Raw genomic sequence first — 19,757 nt, 5'->3', positions numbered from 1 at the left:
TATCCTCCACCCCTCTGGCTCCCATGGTTCCTCCTGCCCCTCTTCCATGGGTTCCCCAAGCTCCGAGAGCAGGAGCTCAAGGAGAGCCCCCTGGGCTCTCTTCTCTCCACCTAATTTTTGACTGGGAGGTGTGGGGGGTCTCTGCATCTGCTCCTGTCAGCTGCCAGAGGAAGCCTCTCTGATGATGACTGGACCAAGCACCGATTTATGAGTATAGAAGAACATCACTAGGAATAATTTCATTTATTTATTTGTTTTTGCCAGTTGTGTTTGGTTCTCCCCTCCGTCTCTAGACTCTCCAGTGGAGGGCTTTTCCTAATTGAGTTTACGCCTTTCACCTACCTCTAGCTTGTGTCAAGTTGACACAGAACTAGCCAGCACAGGTAGTGACAGGCCAGGGTATAAGTTCTGCTCAGAAAGCATGGAAGTTACTCTAAAAGGAGGCTCGGCCCCATGACTCCTGACCTGTCTTCACCCGCCACATTCTTTGCCTGTCCTCTCTGTCCTGACCCCTTGTCTCACAAATGGTCAGTGCTGATGCAGTACTCCTACTGATTTTGGAAACCAGAGAAAGGGACCAGGAGAGGGGTTGATGTGTAAAAGCACTAGCTTCAGATTCCTGTGACCTGACTTTTAGTCCCAGAACCCACATAAAAAGCCCAGTGTGCTGAGTCAACTAGCCAGCAGCCGCAGAAGCAAGAGAGATCCTGCCCACACAAGGTAGAAGGTGAGAGCTGATTCAGGGAGGTTCCTGCCCACACAAAGTAGAAGGTGGGAGCTGATTCATGGAGGTTGCCTTCCTCTCTCTATATGAGAGCATGCACATGCGTGCACACACATCTTCCAAATTTAATTTTTAAATTAGATAATGTGTTTAATACACATTTTGAAGGGTGGTGGTAACTGGGGAGTGTGTGCACACACATCTTCCTAGTTTAACTTTTAAATTAGATAATGTGTTTAATACACATTTTGAAGGGTGGTGGTAACTGGGGAGTGTGTGTGACAGCCCTGCTTTGCTTTCACTACATCCACAGAGTGCTCAGGGGATCCAGGAGCTTCTGAATGTTGCTAAGCAGCACATTCCATATGACTTCTGGAAGGCCACCCCTCTGGTCCTCAAGGCCACAGCTGGTTTGCGCCTGCTGCCAGGAGAAAAGGCTCAGAAGTTACTGCAAAAGGTAAGCTTAGCCATCACCTGCACTGGAGGTTAGCTAAGGATCACTGAAAACGCTAACCCTGCTGGGCATGATGGTGTATACCTGTCAGCCCAGCACCTGGGCGGCCAACAAGACAGTCTCAAACCAGAGGCCACTCTGGACTACAGAGTGGCACAGGCACCAACCCTCCAGCTAGTGTCAAGCAGGCAGGACACAGAAGTGTCCTGAAGAGAAAACTGTTAGGAATTGTATGTGTGACGTTTAAGAAAACAACTTTGGTTTAAAATTGTGTTGTGCTCCTGAAGGGCACCCCCAGGTGTATGAGCTGAGCTGGCGTCTTAGCTCAAGCTCAGATGTGACTGCCCAAGAGACCCTCAGTCTCTTCCCTAGTCCCGTACTCCTTAGGAGGCCTGGTGTCCGCAGACAGTCACTTACTGGGGACACATCCTCAACCCCAGAATGCATTTCTGATTTTCTTCCCATCCTCCAAGTTTGGGAAGATACAGTTTCCCTCGACTTCTAGACTGTTCTTATACCGTTTACCTGTAAGATGGTGGCACAGCACACCCTCTTAGGACACAGGGAGGTAGGGGTGACAAGGTGCACTGAAGTTTCTATGTCCTTAGAAAATGGAAACATACCCAGTCATTCACACCTTCACCTCCCTCTGCCGTGCTCTAACGGCCCATGTCCCTGGATCAGTGGCCCCACCCATATTTACACAGGCCTTATGAGTGGTCCCCAGGTTTAAGCCCTGACTCAGGGCTTCTTGCCCTTCATCTCTCAACCCAAAGCCAGGCAATGTTGGGAACCCCGCAGGCTCAGTGCATGCCAACTCTCTCTAGACCATCTTTTCTCTCAGAACTCTCCTATCCCCAGCAGTTCAAGATGAGGTACCTGGAGTAGCATTTCTCTTAGCTATCCTAGGGATATCAGCCAAGGACACCCCTAGAGAAGACCACAGAAGCTTGAAGCAGTTCCATCGTTGCCTCTCAGAACACCACAGAGTCCTTAGTGTTCCGTCACAGCCAGCTGAGCACACCATGCCCTTGGAAGCTCCTGAGCTTGCTTCTGAAGAGTGAACACATCCTCCTTGCCCTGGCTGGGACGGAGGGTGAGACACTTGCTGTAGACCAAAGTAACCTCAAACTCCAGATCTCCTGCCTCAGCTTCAGTTCTGACAAGTACAAGTTCCGTCCAGCTCCATGTCAAGCTAAGAAATGTTTCTCTTTGTGTTTAGGTGAAGGAGGTATTCAAGGCATCGCCCTTCCTTGTAGAGGACGACTGTGTTTCCATCATGAATGGCACAGATGAAGGTAGAGTGGACAAATGAGCATCTCATCAGTGCATGTCCCCATCAGACTAATGACTGTGCCGCCGCTGCCGCTGCATGGACTCCAGGCCTGAGGCACTGTAGTTAGCCTGTCATGGTCCTGTTTGGTTTGTTAGGGACAGGATCTTATCTTGACCAGCTCCAAACCTGGTGCAGATAAAGCCCTCTGGAAGCAGCATTTAGAGAATGCCAGTTGCTGCCATACTGGGAACATTGTGGTCACATAGCTCGTTCTGAGACAGTCACTTGCCGTTCCTCCCAAGCAGTGATTTTTAAAAATATGACCTTAAGAGTGAGCATGTCTGGAGGGCAGAGGGGACATTGGATTCTCTGCCTGCCTCTTTCAGAAATGAAAGCTGGTGACAAAGTCCTGGAGGAGATACAGCATTTGGTAATGTAGTCTAGGTCTTTAGTGTGTGCCCGAAGCCACAGTGTTCTTAAGTCAATTCTGCTCCTCTCTGAAGGCTGGGAATGGCGAACAGTGCTCATAATGCCCCTGAAATCTGGAAATAGGTAGCCACTTGATGTGGCAAGAGTTAAAATGGGGTCTGGAGAAACAGCTGTTAATATCACTTGCCACTCTTACAGCACCCAAATTCGGTTCCCAGCATCCATATTGTGGCTCACAACCATCCATAACTCTAGTTCCAGGGGCTCCAACCCCTCTTCTGGCCTCCATGGCACCAGGCACACACAAAGTCCACAGATATACATGCAGGCAGAACACCCATAAAATTTTTTATTTAAAGGAATTGAAACATCTGTGTCCTTCTCTTACAGGTGTTTCAGCATGGATCACCGTCAACTTCCTGACAGGTGCGTGTCCCTGGATGCCAGGCTAGTGGCTCACCATCCCTGGGAAAGGAGACCCCATTACCATGACAGCCAGATTCAGTGTTGTTGGCCTGGAGGCAGACTGGGGTAGCAGCGTACCCAGACAGGTCAGGCGGTGTGAGCCTGTATGCATGCGTGTTCATAGCTCCTCACGCCCTTACTCTTCTCTGAGCACAGCCCTCACCCAGCATGCACTGGGACCCTGACCTGTAGTTTGTTTCTGAGAAAAGCAGTGAATTGAGCCCAGTCATGTCTTCAGATACCGGACGTAATGTGAGTGCTAGTCACCCGTGCCAGAAGCGTCTGCCTCGGAGGCGGGTCAGAAACAGATACGTGCAGGTAGTTTTCAGTGCGGCCACTGTACTGGAGAAGGGTACTGTGTCTGTATGTAGACAAAGAAAGGGTTTTCCTGGCAGGACTCACCAACTTGAGGGCAGAAAGACACTGGTGGACAGGATAGGGATCGCTACCTCAGATGCTTTGGAAGAACAGTCTGAGATGGAGCTAGTCAAGGAGAATTCCTGACGGGAGAACCTGCATCAGACAGCAGAGAAGTCGGTGTTCCCTGGGAGGTGAGGCTGGCCTTGCCAGAAGATAGGCCAAGTGTGAGCCTTTCTGTCAGTGGTCAGAGTCTTACTGTCTATCAAAGCTACAGCTGGCAGAGTCACGACTCTTGGATACTTTTAAGTTGCAATTTTTTTAAGTAGTTACAGTAGCTTCCCTGCTCCTCACCCCTCCCACCCTACCGAAGGGCAGCTTCTGACCTCTCTTTGACCTTCCTGGTGTTCTCATATCATCCCTAACACGGCAGCACTGTCTTTATTCACTGTGATCTAGGCAGTCTGAAAACCCCAGGAAGCAGCAGTGTGGGCATGCTGGATTTGGGTGGAGGATCCACGCAGATCACCTTCCTCCCGCGTGTCGAGGTAACCAGCCCTGCCTGCCTCACCAGGTGTGTGCATCTCAGTCAGGGAGCTGCAGCCACCCAGAGGAGGTCCCTCAGAGAAGGCCCCTTGGCCACTGGAAGGCGCTCCACGCACCTCCACCCTGAATTCTCATAGATAACTTCTTAGATTTTAACTCTATGCACTAAAAACCAAAAGAGAAACCTGCTCTTCAGTGAAGTGAAATCAAATAATACTCTTTGGGCTAGAGACTAAACACCTTCCATCCCCCGTGAAGTTCCAGGAGCAAGAATGGACAGTATGACTCATAGATGGGAGAGGGGTCAGCCTTCAAGATAAATGTTCTAGAGATAAACCGCTGGAATTTAATAGCATCTGCTATTTTAAACACCTCTCTCGTCACCCACACTTTATTAACAATCACATCTCATTTCCGTGGAATAGAGTGTGCAGTGCATACACATATACACACCTAGTCACTGAAGCTATGGTCCTACTCAGTTCACTGAAGGCAGATGCTTGTCTGGTCTGATAGGACTATGTGCGTCAGAAGGTGCAAGATGCAGCTGGTCGGGTGTCCATCTGTAATCCCAGCACCGTGGAGGCTGAGGTTGGAGGATTAGGAGTTCAAAGCTAGTCTGGACAAGCTATCAGGTCCTTGTCTCAAAATAACAATAATAAATAAAGTAAATAATAAATGCTGAGGGTGTTGCTCACTGGCCGAGTGCCTAGAAGCCCTGGTTTGATCCCTAATATGGAAAGAAAAACAGAAAAAAGCTGCTCCTAATAGGCGAGCCATCACTCTGCATGGTTTTGTTTTTTTACCACTCGCTCCTCGCTCTGTCATAGCCAAAGACTTAATGGAAAGCTCCCTAAATGTCCCTGTTCTTCCAAACGATTCAGGGAGGAGGGCAGGGTCTTCTGGAAAGATTAGGACCACCATAGCTTTGTGTTCCTCCCTAGGGTACCCTGCAAGCCTCCCCACCAGGCCACCTGACAGCGCTGCAGATGTTCAACAGGACATACAAGCTGTACTCCTACAGGTGGGTCTGCCCCTCCTGATGCACCTCCCCCCTGCTGCTTATGGTGGGACCCTTTACCCACGTAGATGCCAGATCCCAAAATCCCCTATGCCAGTGACTGCCTGGGCCCTCCTCATCCCGCCTCCCCTGCTTCTCTTCCCGCAAGCATCATTTTTACGTTTACTGTAAAATCTCATCCTTTGTGCTTGCTCTGTTCTACTTTGGGGGACGCTTGGAAAAGACTCGAGGTGAGGAGTGGGCCGCCTGCTGACCACGTGGCACGTGCAGAACCCATAAAGACAGATGGGATTTGTCTCCTTTGCTGCTGTGTACACAGCTCACAACAGGCTCTTGGTTCAATTACTTCATGTCTCGGCCTTAGTGAAAGGGTTCTAGAAGAAGCAGGGGCGCCTTTCTTGCTCTCACTGAACCCAGGCAGGTGCGTGTGTTGCCCAGCCTCACCAGGATTTGTCTCCACAGCTACCTGGGGCTGGGACTGATGTCGGCACGACTGGCTGTTCTGGGTGGTGTGGAGGGGAAGCCTGGTGAGTAGAACACTTGCTCTAGGCTCTGCCCTACTCCCAGCGCCTCCCCTTCCCCTCTGCCACACAGCAACGAATCCGCCACTGCTTACCCAGCCAGCATGGGTGGGGTAGAATATGGGATGACGTGTTTACCTGTGTACAGTCTTCTAAGTCTTGCTAGAGAGGTGGCTCTGTGGCTGAGAGCACTGTCTACTTTTCTGGAGGACCCGGGTTTGATTCCCAGCACACACGTAGCCACTCTAGACTCTCTGTAACTCCAGACCCAGCTGATCTGATAGCCTCGTCTAGCCCCCACACATACATGCAGGCAAAACACCCAAGTACATAAAATAAAAATAAGGGAGTTTTTTAATTTTAAAAAAAAAGGAGAGATCATAGCAAAATAATTTCTGAGCCATGTCGTCTGCACTTAGGATCAGCTCTTACCCAGCTTTCTGTCACCCACAGTAGCTGAGACAAATGACTAGGGAAGGAAAGTTTGATTGGCTTATGACTTCGGAGGTTTAAGTTCACGATCACTTAAATACGTTGGCTTTGGGCCTGTGGTGAAGCAGGATGACATCATGGTGAGAGCATGTGGCAGAGGACATTGCTCACCTGGCGGACAACAGGAGGCAAAGGAGGAAAAAGGTCGGGCTCCAGTATTCCTACAAGAAAAATGCCCCAACTTCCTCCTCTAGGCTCCACCTACCAAGGGTTTCACCCCATCTCAGTAGTGCTAAAGACTGGACACAATTTTTCAGCACTTGCTTCTGGGCCCAGTTCATGCTGTGTAGTACAGACTCTGTGGCGTGGTAACACCTGGTGGCCCCTGTCCTTGCCTTCCTACCAGTTTCTGCCAGCCCTGGCCATCTGTAAAACTGTGACAATCTCCTCCAAATAGGGTCATTGTGATAACTGATAAAATAGCACTGGGCCCAATGTATCTGGAACCCCAGATGCCCAGGGGATACGAGCTGTTGCGTTTCACCAGGGCCACAGTCATGAGAATGGCTGCCACTCCTGTGACAGGTCAGGAGTTCTCTCCAGCTGACCTGGACTGTCCTGGGAGACAAGTCCCATTGCCCCCCAGCACCCTGTTACAGCCTGTAGCGTTCTCAATCAGTCCCCACCCAGTCCTCCAAGCTCTGTCTGATGGACACAGCACCATTTCGTTCTTCCCTTCGCGATTTTCTATTTCAGCTGAGAATGACAAGGAACTGGTCAGCCCCTGTCTGTCTCCCCAGCTGAGAGGAGAGTGGGAGCATGCCGAGATCACCTATAGGATTTCAGGACAGAAGGCAGGTCGGTGGCATTGCTGTTCAGGCTCCTGAGGGTCAAAGGTAGTCTGCTCCCTCTGTTCCTTTTCCACATTCATTCCTCTAAGAAGCAGACAGCAACACAGACAAGACTGTCCCTTCCCCTAGAGTGTGGGCAAGCAAGAGCCATGGCAGGGCTGCGAAGGCTTTTGTCGAGAGCTGGGGCCCCCTCTGGCTACGTCCCTCTTCAGGATCTCTGCACAAAGTCCCCTTGTCTGTCACCAAACACTTCTAGCCAAATAGCCCAGTTTCCCAACAAGCCTCCAATGAGGAAGGAACTGGCTGCCTTGGGGCCTGAGACAAATGGCCACATTTGGGCGCCTGGCCCAGAAGCTCTGCTCTGGCCAGTTCTGTGCAAAGAGAAACGAAGGCTGCTTCCTGCCAGTGTCCCAGGACACACAGCCTCTACCACCCTGTCACATGCCCTCACCCTACTCTTGTTATTCTGGGTCCTTTGAATTTCTTCTAGGAGAAATACTGGGCTGTTGTTCCCAGGCTGGACACAAGACGTGCGCATGTCCGCCTTGTGTGTGTGGTCAGCCTGGTTCTGTGTCAGTTCGCATGGATGGCAGCTGCGTCTCCTACGTGCTTTGGGCTTGCCGACTTTGACTGTGTTCTCTTACCTTTTGCAGTGGACCTCTATGATCTGTGTGCCAGCAGGGTGTCAGAAATCCTCAGAAATAAAGTACACAGGACAGAAGAGGTGCAGCATGTGGATTTCTATGCTTTCTCCTACTACTATGACCTTGCAGCAAACTTTGGCCTTATAGGTAAGGGCCAGGGCAGTCTGGGCAGGGGGCTGATGCTAGCCATTAGTAGTTTTGCTGGTCTGGGTGAAATGAGTAGGCTTAGGAGGTAATGCAATAGAGAGGCAGGAAGTTATAAGCCCCTTCTCAGAAGTAAGTTAGTTCTTTTAAACCAGCTCGTAAAGTTGAAATTATCTGCTGTGAATACAGATCCTGCTAGAAGGTAGGGTTTGCTCTGCACTCACTCTCTGTGGTTTACTGTCTGCCCTTGCCCCTGTAGCGTCTGCTCAGGAACCACTTGGTATGGGTAGCCACATGCTCTCTTCCTGAGGAAGAGATTAGACCTGCAATGAGGGTCTGATCTTGGCCTAAGGACCTAAGGCAGGAAATCCAGTCAGCCAGTGGAGTTAGCTGAGGCTGACAGTGTCTATCCTGTCCCACAGATGCAGAGAAAGGAGGCAGCCTTGTAGTCGGAGACTTTGAGACAGCAGCCAAGTATGGTGAGTGGTACTGCACTTGTCAGGGTGATGGTCAGGGGGGATGGGAGCAGAGATCATCGCTGTGAATACAGGAACTGCTAGAAGGTAGGGTTTGCTCTAGGGTGCGCAAGGCCAGAGCTGCTGGGTCCACTACTTATTCTGTCCATCAGCTGAGAGTATGGAAGGGCAGCGTTCACAGTGTTCTAGGACCACCCAGAGCCTCAACCCCAGATACAGCTTCTCATTGGAGGGTATCCCCAGATGGTTCCAGAGCCGCCACAGGGCTCTGAGGTGCCAGTTCCCTCATCTCAAATCTCTGACCTCTTTTCCTTGCTACCAAAGTAACCCCAAGAGAATCAGTCTTCCCTGGGATGGTTACAGCCACTTCATGATGGTCAGATGACCTGAGGAACTTGGTTCCAGGACAGTGGAGCTGCTGTGGCAGCATCTTGAGTCTTTCCTCGCCTCCCAAGACTGAATGTCATGTCCATATTCAGCTCTTCTGGTTGCTGCTCCCAGTTTGCAAGTCAGAGCAATTAAGCTTTGTGTATGTCTCCATAGGAAGTTCCTTCTCCCTCTCCCACCCTCCCATGCTAGAAAACATGGCGTTTTTATGCTTTTCTGCAGCTTCTTAGCTTTTCCCTGGACATTAGGTATCTAGATGGATTTGCCCCTCTATCAAGAATAGATTCTGGGAGCTATAAAAATGGTGTGAATGCTTGCTGCACAAGCATGAGGATGAGTTCAAATCCCCAGAATCCACATAAAACGCAGGCGTGGCTGCCTGTGCCCTCAAAGCCCAGGCTGTGGGGGAGAGGACAGAAAGATCATTGAGGCTTGCTGGTCATCAGCTGAGCTCCAGGGTCAAATGAGAGACCTTGTCTCAAGGGAATAGAGAGTGACAGCAAGATGCCAGATGTCCTCTGTGCCCACAGAAGGGCGCACACACAAGAATAGATTTACAGTCAGCTTTAGTGTCATTTTCATGCCTTAGAAAGACAGGAACCTAGTGGATGTTGACGTCTAGGAAGTGTCAAGGGTCTCCAATACAGAGATGGGGCTGGGGGTGAGGGTTCCACTGCTAATTCAAGTCACTCTTGGTACTGGTGTCCAGGCCTAGTGGACTGGCCTCTTGGTCTGCTAGTAGGGTGACTGCACTTCAGTGTGACAGTAAATCAGAAGTGAAGAGCAAGATGGGTCCCCACGGCAGATGGGGTCAGGGTCGCCTCCTCCCCACCCTCAGACTGTCTAGAACAGTGAATCTCAAACCAAAAGGGTCGTGACCCCTTTGGCAAACCTCTATCTCCAAAAATACTTAACTGTGATTCATAATAGTAGCAAAATTAGCTGGGTGGTGGTGGCGCACACCTTTAATCCTAGCACTTGAGAGACAGAGGCAAGTGGATCTCTGTGAGTTCGAGACCAGCCTGGTCAACAGAGAAAGTTCCAGAACAGGCTCCAAAGCTACACAGAGAAACCCTGTCTTGAAAACAACAAAGTAGTAGCAAAGTTACTGTTAGGAAGTAGCATTGAAAATCATGTTCCGGTTGGGGTCCCCACAACCTGAGGAATGTGTTAAAGGGTGCAGCAGCATCAGCAGGTTGAGAACCGCTGCTCTAGAGTATGACTAGGGGTGGGCATCTCTCCCAGTGTGCCGCACCCTGGAGACACAGCCACCAAGCAGCCCCTTTGCCTGCATGGACCTCACCTACATCAGCCTGCTGCTCCGGGAGTTTGGTTTTCCCAAGGACAAGGTACTGAAGGTAAGCGTTTCTTCCACCTTGAATTCCACATTCCACTCGTGGGTGGGATACTGGGAATCCTTGACCCTCCTGCTCCCACCCTTAAGAAACAGCCCAAAACTGTATACAGCCTCCTCAGCCACTGCCCCCTCCAGATGCCACCCCGTCTCTGCAGCTCGGGCCTGTAACATTCTCTTCTCCTTTTCTTTCTCTTTTCAAGCTGGCTCGGAAAATTGACAACGTTGAAACCAGCTGGGCTCTGGGGGCTATTTTTCACTATATCGACTCCCTGAAGAGAGAAAAGATTCCTGCCTTGTAGCGGCCAAGCCCTAGTCCCCACCCTAGCTGGAATTCCAAGGCTCCCAACTCCTCTGTTCTGGAAGTGACGCCACCGAGGAGCCTGCACCTAGCTAGGACCCTCCTCTGTGCCTGTGGTGTTACCTCCTGCAATTTGTCTGGGACCTGGCCCATCCGCTAGCCCTGCTACACCACACTAGCTGGGGCAGGGCCAGGATAGGAATGCTGCCTGGCCTGAGGCCATCTCCCGCCTTGCCTCCAAGTGGGCAGGGAGCCAGGTGGGGCCCAGGACACAGACTGAGATAGAGATGCAGCCCTGTTCTCGTTTTTATCCCGTCCATCTGCAGGATTGTGGCTGCTTTTATGTATATCTGTAACACGGGTCTTGTTTTGTCTCCAGCCCCTGTTCCCCCATGAGCCAAGCCTCTCTCTGTCCTCCCTGAGTTGTGGGAGATGGAGTAGACGGACCCAGACACAGGGCAATCTCCAGGGGACTGCATCTGGAGTGCGTCCATCCCTTCCTCAGGATAGACGTGACATTACCTGGAGGTCTGCTATTCCATCTCTGGATGGTATGGCATTAACTGATGTGGGGATACTGAGTAGGAAGAAGTGGGACGATGCCTCTTCATAGACCCAGTGTTCCAGCTTTGCAGAGCATGGGGTTAGGAGCGGAACTTTGAGAATGTTCAGGGTCGTGTGCTCAGGCACTACCCTGTGAGCTATGAGTGCTTTATGTTAAAACTGAGCCCCCTTTCTGGACACAACTGTGTCCCAGTGAATGTATGACTGCTGTGAGCCACTTGCAGACCAGTGGGGCCGATCAGAACCATCTGCCCTTTCCCCCACCCTTCTTACTGGGCTGCAGCTGGCTCCTGTGGTCCTGTCAGTGAATGTACAGTCTATAGAGTAAGCTGAGCCACCGCTGTTCTACTCTGAATAAAGGTTTACAAGGGTTTCTCTCCTTTGCCTTCTGAGTGAGCACCCAGCATTTAAAGCTTGCCCAACTGGGACAGCAAGTGGTAGCAGTAACCAGCAGCAGCAGAAGGCCACCCAGGTGCCTAGACTGTTTCAGGGGCTCCCTGTCCCAGCTGTCTGCTGAGCTCCTCCCTCTCCTGGGACATGGCTGACAGACTGGCTAGGGACAGCTCTGAGTACGTCACCGCTGGGTCACTCTGCTCAACATTGATCAAGTTTGATTCTGCCATAGTCTCAAAGGGGTCACATGATGGGAAAAGGACGTGGGCCCACTGATAACCCAAATGCTCGGAACCCCCTGAGCCTATGGTTCACAAGGCTGGCCCTGAGAAATGCCTCCTACCCCCAACCCTTACACCAAGGATGCCTCTTGGACTAGCCAGTGCACAGGAACGGAATTCTGCAGGCAAAGGGGGCAGTGGGCACTCTAACAAGCCAGCTCTCAGTTCTCTGCCACCTTTTCCATACTGCTCAGGTCACTCCAAGAGGGTCTTGCCTCTTGATGGTCACATGACCCTGAAGAAGCTGGGTCCTTGTACAGTGGAGCCTGCGTTGCACGACTGTAGCTGCCGTCTTGAATGGCTTCTCACTACAGAAACAGTAACTTCACAGGTGAAAGGTTAGAGGGAGCCTGGGTAAGACCTGACATTCCCTGGGGGGGGGGGGGGGGAGGGTGGTCCATGGGACCCAAATTCCAAGGTAAGGAGACCATAGAACCAGACCAAAGGAAGCCTGGTGGTCTCCCTAAAATAAAACCTTGGATTGGTTTGTGTCCAAATAAAAAGATAAAGCAGACTGGCAGTGATGATGCATGCCTTTAATCCAAGAGGCAGGAGGATGTCTGTGAGTTCAAGGCCAGCCTAGTCTATAGAGCAAGTTCCAGGACAGGCTCCAAAACTACAGAAAAACCCTGTCTCAAAAAGGGGAAAAAAAAAAAAAGGAAAGAAAAAGATAAAGCAGGAAGGAGTCTTTCCAGATAAAAGTCACCTGGGACTAGAGCCCGGAAGGTTTTGCTGAAGAAGGCATGGAAAATCCTGTCCTTTCCCACACTGCACCGCTCGCTCCTTGGCAGAGGCCCCACTGCCCCTTTCTTCTATAGCTAATGGCCTGAATGTTTAAAGCCCTCCAGAGGCGAAGCATCAAACCCGCAGGACGGAATACAAAAGTGGACTCATTGCAGGTTAGTGATCTCACTCATGAAAAAGTAAACAGCTGGATACTGCCCAAAAGAACACTAATAAACTGTGGGATATTCTTAGGCCCAGCAAACCGTGCAAGTCACCCCACTCTTGGCATCCTTCGTGATAATAAAGAGGACTTTATTGTTCTTTCTAAACAGCTGCATCACTCTGGCCTTGTACGCCTGTGGTCCCCACTGGGTCCACCCGACACCCCAGGCACCTCCTGCCATGTTCCTTGCCCTACACTGCTCCTACTTGAATGATGGACACCCTGGCTGGATGCTTTGGTGGCTCCCACAAGCATCCCTCATTTAGATGACAAGATCTCAGGCTGTCCTGTTTGCATGCCCACGTATGCAATCCACCTGACACTGTCCGGTCAAGGACATTAGCATTTTAAATGGAGCGGACATTGCCAGTTTCTTTACCCCACCGGTAACTGGGACTGGCTTCCCTCACCAAGGCAGCGATTGCCCATGGTTTGATGTTTGCCAGTCTGGCAATTGATAAAATGTGACTAATGATTCCTCTAATTTATCTTTGTTTTTAAGTGTCATTGTGTTTCCTGTGGAACATCTGTTAGTATCTGCCATTTATCCAGAACACTGGTCATTTTTTTCCCCCTGATTTTAGGATCTTTACATTGTGATGAGGTAGTTTTTTTTTTTTCTCTACTGCCTACCCTTTTGATTTTATGGTAGCTTGTTAGTGTATATTGAAACTTTTTATTTAAACTGATCAAATCTATATTTACATACACATTTTTATTGTGTGGCTTCCAGATTTTGCCATAATTACAGAGGCTTCCTCACTTAAACAGTTTTAAAGTTCTGGGTTTGAGGTGTGGTGAGGGGCAGTGTGCTTGCTGGGCATCCACAGAACCCAGACTGGGTCACTAGCCACACAAGTAGCCCTCATTGCCACTGGCAAGCTGGGCCCTCAGGCACTCAAAGGATTCTCTAGTGAGTGAGACCCAGGTCCAGAGGCTTCCCTTCTCACACTAAGCCAGCGTGCTATCTCATTCCTTGTGGGGGAAGAGTGACCGTAGTGTTCCTGGTCACACCAACCCACACCCCACAGGCTGGGCTCCACCCTAAAGAATCAGTGGTAAACTACTGGGCTGTGGCGTACACCTTTAATCCCAGCATTTGAGAGGCAGAGGCAAGCGGATCTCTGAGTTCGAGGCCTGCCTGATCTACAAGAGCTAGTTCCAGGACAGGCACCAACACTACACATAGAAACCCTGTCTGGAAAAAGAAGCGAACAAAAGAGACAGTCATGGTTGTAATGTGTTCTGTGATGGTGAGGAATCGACGCGACTAGAAACAACACCTCTAGGCCTAGCCACTCCTTTATCAACCGCCGTTATAGAGACGACGGTTTCTATGGCAGAGGGTGCTGCCTTGTAAATCCTGCTGTCAGCTGCAGGTTTTGCATAGTTCCCCAGCAGAGAGTTCCCATAAGGCTGTCTCCAGGAGCCGTCTGAAGGGTCGGAAGAGTGCCCAGCACAAGCATGCCTGTTCTTCCACTGAGCCACCCCCAGCCCCTGGTGAGGCTCCATGGTACAGAGCCAGGCAATGGATGTCTGCTATGCTGGGGTGCTCTGAAAACTCAGGGCTGGAAGCCACTCCCGGAGGGCAGCTCAGACATTTGCAAATCAAAGTGCCAAAGCCCAGAGGCCTGCCAGGATTAGTTTAAGGTGAGAGATGTGGGAATAAAAATAAGAGTCTCAACTTTCTGAGGAGTAGGAAATTTCAAAGAATTTTTTTTCTAAGATTAGGGGGGGAAGGGGTGTGCACACATACCAGACAAAAACTCTGCTACTGGGCTGGAGACATGGCTCAGTGGTTAAGAGCACTGACTGCTCTTCCAGAGCTCCTGAGTTCAATTCCCAGCAACCACATGGTGGCTCACAACCATCTGTAATAAGACCTGGCGCCCCATTCTGGCATGTGGGCACACATGGAAGGAATGCTGTACACATAATAAACAAATCTTTAAAAAAAAAAACAAATAGATACACAGCATTAAAATCTAAAAAAAAAACAAAAAAACAACTCTGCTACTAAGCCACAATCCCAGATCTTCAAAGGACTTTTATTTTTTTTAATGAGTACATTAGGGCTGGGGAGATGGCTCACTGGTCGAGAGCACCGACTGCTTTTCCAGAACCCTGGTTGAGTTCCACACCCACTTGGCAGTTCACAACTATCTGGAACTCCAGTCCCAGGGCATCTGATACCCCTTTCTGGCCTCTGAATGTGGTGTGCATGTGGTGCACAGACACACATACAGGCAGAACACCATAAAATAAAAGGAGCACGTTGGAATGTAATTCAGCCTTTAAAAAGAATGAAGTCCCTGGCTGTGATTAAATCCATGGGGTGATGTTGTCTAGCATGTGGAGAAAGGCCTTAGGTGTAATTCTCAGCACAGTGGTGGAAAGAGAGCAGGATTAGACGCAAAGGATTACATATTATATGATTTGGCTCACGTAAAATACCCAACGTAAAGGCAGAATCAAGGTGGTAGTTTCCCCGAGCAGATATGGAGGAATTGATAGTAAGTTCAGACTGGTACAGATGCAGGATTTGGGGGAGACAGTGAAAGGTCATGTACACTTAAATTGTAACGGTGGCACCACTCTGTAATAACGCTAAAAACCCTTTGAAGTGTGCACTTTACACAGCTAGCTTATGGTATGTAAACTACATCTCAGTAAAGCAGTTTGAAAAGTGGAAGCATGAACTTGGGAATGAAGTTCAGGGGCTTCCACAGAGTCTGTGAGGTCCTATGTTCCTGGCACAACGCTGCCAGAGAAACACAAACAACAGGTTTCTCTGGGCAGGTCTCTTTAGTCAAGCCTGACCACATGTTCTTTTGTTCTTACCTGGGCAGATGCTGTTGTTATTTCAACCCAAAGGCCTTTTTCAGACCTGCAGTCTCACTAACCCTTGAGAGAAGAGCCAGGCCAGCTGGCTAACTGTGACCCTAGAGGAGGGGCCCTCAACTGAGAGAAGTCTTACCAGAAGAGTGGAGGAGATTGAGATCCCTGATGGATCACGTGGGCCTTCCCTCCTCGTTCTGCTTGGCATTTCCTTGTAGGGTCTTCTGCTCCTCTGCCTTGTCAGTGGATGCTCCCAGGCAGAGCTCCACCCAAATCAAACAGCCAGGGTTCAGCAGCAAAGCAAAGCAAATAGACTTTTGGCAAGAAGTCTTCCTTGCCTCCCCTTCTTAGCCACAGCTCCATGTTTGGCTCAGTCTCTGCTCAGCTTGTGCTGCATGAAAGGACACTCAGGAGGAACTTGGGGACTGTTCTGAGGGCTGGCTGTTGGCTACGGCTGCCTGCTTTGTAGAGGCTGTTTCTAGCCTTTACCAGTCCAGCTGTTTTCTCTTCATTAGGTATCATTTTCATATAGTAAAATGCACAGATCTGGTGTAGGAGCTCCTTCTGCCTATGTGTTGCTTGTATTGGTTAATGAATAAAGAAACTGCCTTGGCCTCTTGATAGGACAGAACTTAGGTAGACAGGGAAGACAGAACTAAACACTGGGAGAAGAAAAGAAAGTCAGGGAGACACCATGGATCCACTACCAGAGATAGACATGCTTTGCCGGTAAGCTACTGCCATGTGGCGATACACAGATTAATAGAAATGGGTTAAATTAAGATGTAAGATTTAGGGGGCTGGAGAGATGGCTCAGGGGTTAAGAGCACTGACTGCTCTTCCAGAGGACCCGGGTTCGATTCCCAGCACCCAACATGGCAGCTCACAACTGTCTGAAAATACAGTTCCATGAGATCTGACACCTTCACACCAATGAACATAATAAAGTTAAATAAATAAATAAAGCTAAAAAAAAAAGATGTAAGACTTAGCCAATAAGAAGCTAGAATTGAGGGACCAATTTCTGTGTGGTTATTTCAGGGCTAAGCTAGCCAGGCGGCCGGGACAAACAAGCGGTTCACTGCAACACAGACCCTAAAACTACTACATAAATGATAGTGTGACCTGCTTGCCCTCATGCAGTTAGTTCATAGTCCTAAAATGTATAGAACGTGTCTACCACCCCAGAGAGTTTCACTCAGTATCCTGGAAACCCTTGTCTGGTTTTCATGGTGACACACATCTGTTTTGGGTTGTGGAGATTGAACATATGCTTGTGAGCTACACCTCTGGCCCCTTTATGACACCTGTTTGTGTCAGCCCTCCAACATCACATAACTGGAACCTCACAGTATATGTTCTTTGTATCTAGCTTTGTTTGTGTTTTTTGAAGACCTGGTCTTGCTATCCTTGGCTGGCCTAAAGCTATGTAGTCCAGACTTGTTAGGGTCAAAGACATGAGTCTGACCCATCAGAACGACCACCAGCTTTGGCTCAGTGTCTGTCTTCAGTTACCACCTGCCCAGCCCCTCTGCTGCTGTTCCATGCCCAGCCACAGGACCTGGGAGCAGGCTACAGAGAGTGCTGTTGGACACTGGCCCTTGCTAGGAGGTGGTGGTTTGCAGGAAGAGTCTAGGCTAGGAGCTTCCCTGAGGAAGTGTGGGACCTGCAGCTCATGGAGGGTAACTCTAGTGGGGGACATCCAAAGACGGGGTCCCCCCAAAACTACCATGGAGTCCACACTTCTGTGTAAAAGCAAAGAGCCTTTATTCAAGTTTAAGCTTGGACTCTTCACCTGTCTGACACAGCAGTTGAGAGCAGAGAGTGCCAAACCTAGTCTGGGTAGAGTTTTTTATCATAGTAGAGGTTGTGGGTGAGGGGATTTCCAGACTTCAGGACCTCAATTGGCTGACATTTGTCTAGGGCTCTTGGCAAAAGGGGAATAGGCTGAGTCCTGAGCTCAGGGACATCTGGTGATCTTATCTAAACGTTGGAATGTTGGCCCTCCGTGGGTGGAAGGAAGCTTATGGCTTTTCCTGAAACCCCCATGCTGCCTGCCATCGTACCTGTGCGGCCTGGGCCCCACATGGCTTGGGCCCCGTTATGTGTGGCCAGGTTTCCCTGGGCCCCACACGCAGTACTCAGGAAGTTGAAGTAGGAAGATCATGAGTTTGAGGCCAGCCGAGAATACAACAGCATCATGTCTCAAGCCAAGGGCAGTTGCCTAGCCTGTGCAGGACACTGGGTTCACTCCTAGTGTGGAGGAAACAAAAGTCACTGTGTTGAGGAAATGCAGCTGATCATTACCAGTTCCCACTAGCTTTCCTGAATGTGGGTTATATTGTAATGGTCTGTCCTGTCCCTTTAAGAGACAAGCCCCGCCCACTCCCCCTTCCTCTGGTTAGAGCAATAGGGTCCCTATACCCTGACAAGGTAGGCGGCTGAACCTTTCCAGATTTTAGATGTAATCTGTCACACCAGAAAACTTACCTTTGGCCAACTATTTGTTTTGAAATAGGTCTGCCTATGAGGCTGGCCTCAGCCAGGGCTGGGATTACAGGCGTGGCCAGTTCTAATGGTTTTGTCTTTTGAAGCTTGCAGTCTGTTCCACAGGCCTGTGCAAGTAGTGTTGTAGGGGCACACACACTGGTGTGACTCCTGCACTGCAAAGTCACTGACAGAGAACATTAGCCAGAGTTCCCAGCCTCCAGACTATCAGGAGTCCCACAGGCCCTGTCATCAGTGGCTGGAATCTGATCTTGCTGGCTTCAGCATCGCAAGGATAAAGCCCTGGAGTGAGTTCCAGAGTAGACAGGAGCAAGGGGAGGTCACTCCAGGGTGTTGTCTCCTGAGAAAGTCTGTAGATGAAGAGGTTGAGGTAAATTAATTCGGAACTATCAAACCAGGAAAACAACTAGTTTTGTTTTTGCAAACCACGTCTATTACTGAGCCACACCTCCAACCCTACACCGGGACATTTTTTTTTTTAAATAGAAGAAGAGTTTATTGGAGGCTTCCTTACAGTTTCAGAGGGTGAGAGTTCATGACCATCACTGCAGGAAGTCTGACATTGGGCAGGCAAGTGGAGCTGGAGCAGTAGCTACTAAGAGCTCACATCTTATCCGCAAGGCAGAGGCGGAAGGAGAGAGGCTCCACAGGTTAAGCTTTTGGAACTTCAGACTACCTAACAGAGCAACCCAAAGCCTCGTTATGTGTGTGTGTGTGGGGGGGGGGGGAGCTTCTCCAGAACAAAGGAAAAGGAGAGTTCTTCTGAGGACAGATGAGTTTACAGCTGGCCGCCCTGTGTGCTAAGGACCAGTGGATCTTGTCTGCTCACTGGGAGACAGTGCTGAGCTGTGGCTTTGGAAGTGGCTCTCCGCACGCACGAGTTGGAGGGAGTGTGTCTCTGTCAAAGAGACTGAGCGCCTCCAGCCATAAGGTGTTCCTTCTTCCTGCTTCAGATCAAAGGGCTCTATGTCTGCTAGTGTGTAATTTAGGGAACGGGGGTTCTGAATGACCTGGTAGTCATTCAGAGTGATAAGGAGATGATATAGATACATACATATATGTATGTATACATATATTCATATATGTGATATAATTCATATGTGTGTATGGATGTACATGGATGTGTATATATTCTTCACACACATGTATGTATGCATGTGTACACACACGCATCAGTATTTTATGATAGCTTGGTCTATCACTGAAGCCTAGACTAGCCATTTGTATTTTGTATTTTGAGGCTCTCCATGCAATTTGTTCCCCAGAACTAAAGTGAAGTGTCATGGGGACTTCTGAATTTGCAATTATTGTATAAACAACCTTTTATTTTCTTAGGTGTATTTTCAGAACCACCTGTCAGCTCAGCGACAGGACCCAGCAGGCGTTGGAGGCTGCCTGTCAAGCATGCGCTCTTAACATTTGACAGGACACCTCTGCAGTTTAGCACCCAAGGCAGTCCTAAAGTGGACATCTGGTGATTCTGGGTAGAGCCAGCGACTCAGCCCCAGAAACTCCAGGAAGTCTCTGGATGGCAAGGGTTCCTGGATGCCCTCTGGTGTGGCAGGCGCACCCACTAGTTCTGTTTCTACTTTTGTCCCGTAAAGTAGTGTATGGATCTCAGGTATAGTGGAGCTGTAAACCGGTCACTCCAGCTTCAGATACACCAGTAAAAGTGATAGACCACTCCCCAACGTTTGAACGTCTACGCTGTCTTCCTGGCTAAAAAACAACACGGTCTCCTAAATCCACGGTCTTTTCTCCCCCGCGGCCCGCCTCCAGCTCAGGCCCTGCCCCTCGGCGCCGCCCTGCCCTCTCGAAGTGCGCACGCGCAATCTGTTTTAG

The 19,757-nt window shown here is 49.8% G+C and overlaps 1 protein-coding gene across 2 annotated transcripts in view; it reads left to right on the top strand.

The window, feature by feature from the left end:
- Entpd6 (ectonucleoside triphosphate diphosphohydrolase 6 (putative)) overlaps window positions 1-11,320 on the top strand; it is a 21,145-nt gene extending 9,825 nt beyond the window's left edge. The window contains exons 4-14 of one of the 2 annotated variants that reach the window (XM_005371228.3): window positions 1,038-1,181; window positions 2,401-2,476; window positions 3,274-3,309; window positions 4,165-4,253; window positions 5,196-5,275; window positions 5,735-5,799; window positions 6,982-7,083; window positions 7,730-7,867; window positions 8,287-8,343; window positions 9,973-10,085; window positions 10,285-11,320. In XM_005371228.3, the coding sequence (XP_005371285.1) occupies window positions 1,038-1,181; window positions 2,401-2,476; window positions 3,274-3,309; window positions 4,165-4,253; window positions 5,196-5,275; window positions 5,735-5,799; window positions 6,982-7,083; window positions 7,730-7,867; window positions 8,287-8,343; window positions 9,973-10,085; window positions 10,285-10,383 (999 nt within the window). In that variant the 3' untranslated portion in view covers window positions 10,384-11,320. The remainder of the gene's footprint in view (window positions 1-1,037; window positions 1,182-2,400; window positions 2,477-3,273; window positions 3,310-4,164; window positions 4,254-5,195; window positions 5,276-5,734; window positions 5,800-6,981; window positions 7,084-7,729; window positions 7,868-8,286; window positions 8,344-9,972; window positions 10,086-10,284) is intronic. The other variant, XM_026778047.1, reaches the window with a different exon arrangement.
- Window positions 11,321-19,757: the final 8,437 nt, after the last annotated feature.

The sequence above is a fragment of the Microtus ochrogaster genome, unplaced genomic scaffold, assembly GCF_000317375.1.
Source record: "Microtus ochrogaster isolate Prairie Vole_2 unplaced genomic scaffold, MicOch1.0 UNK100, whole genome shotgun sequence".
In the NCBI taxonomy this organism is placed as follows: Eukaryota; Metazoa; Chordata; class Mammalia; order Rodentia; family Cricetidae; genus Microtus; species Microtus ochrogaster.
This window is presented reverse-complemented; position numbering and strand designations above follow the sequence as displayed.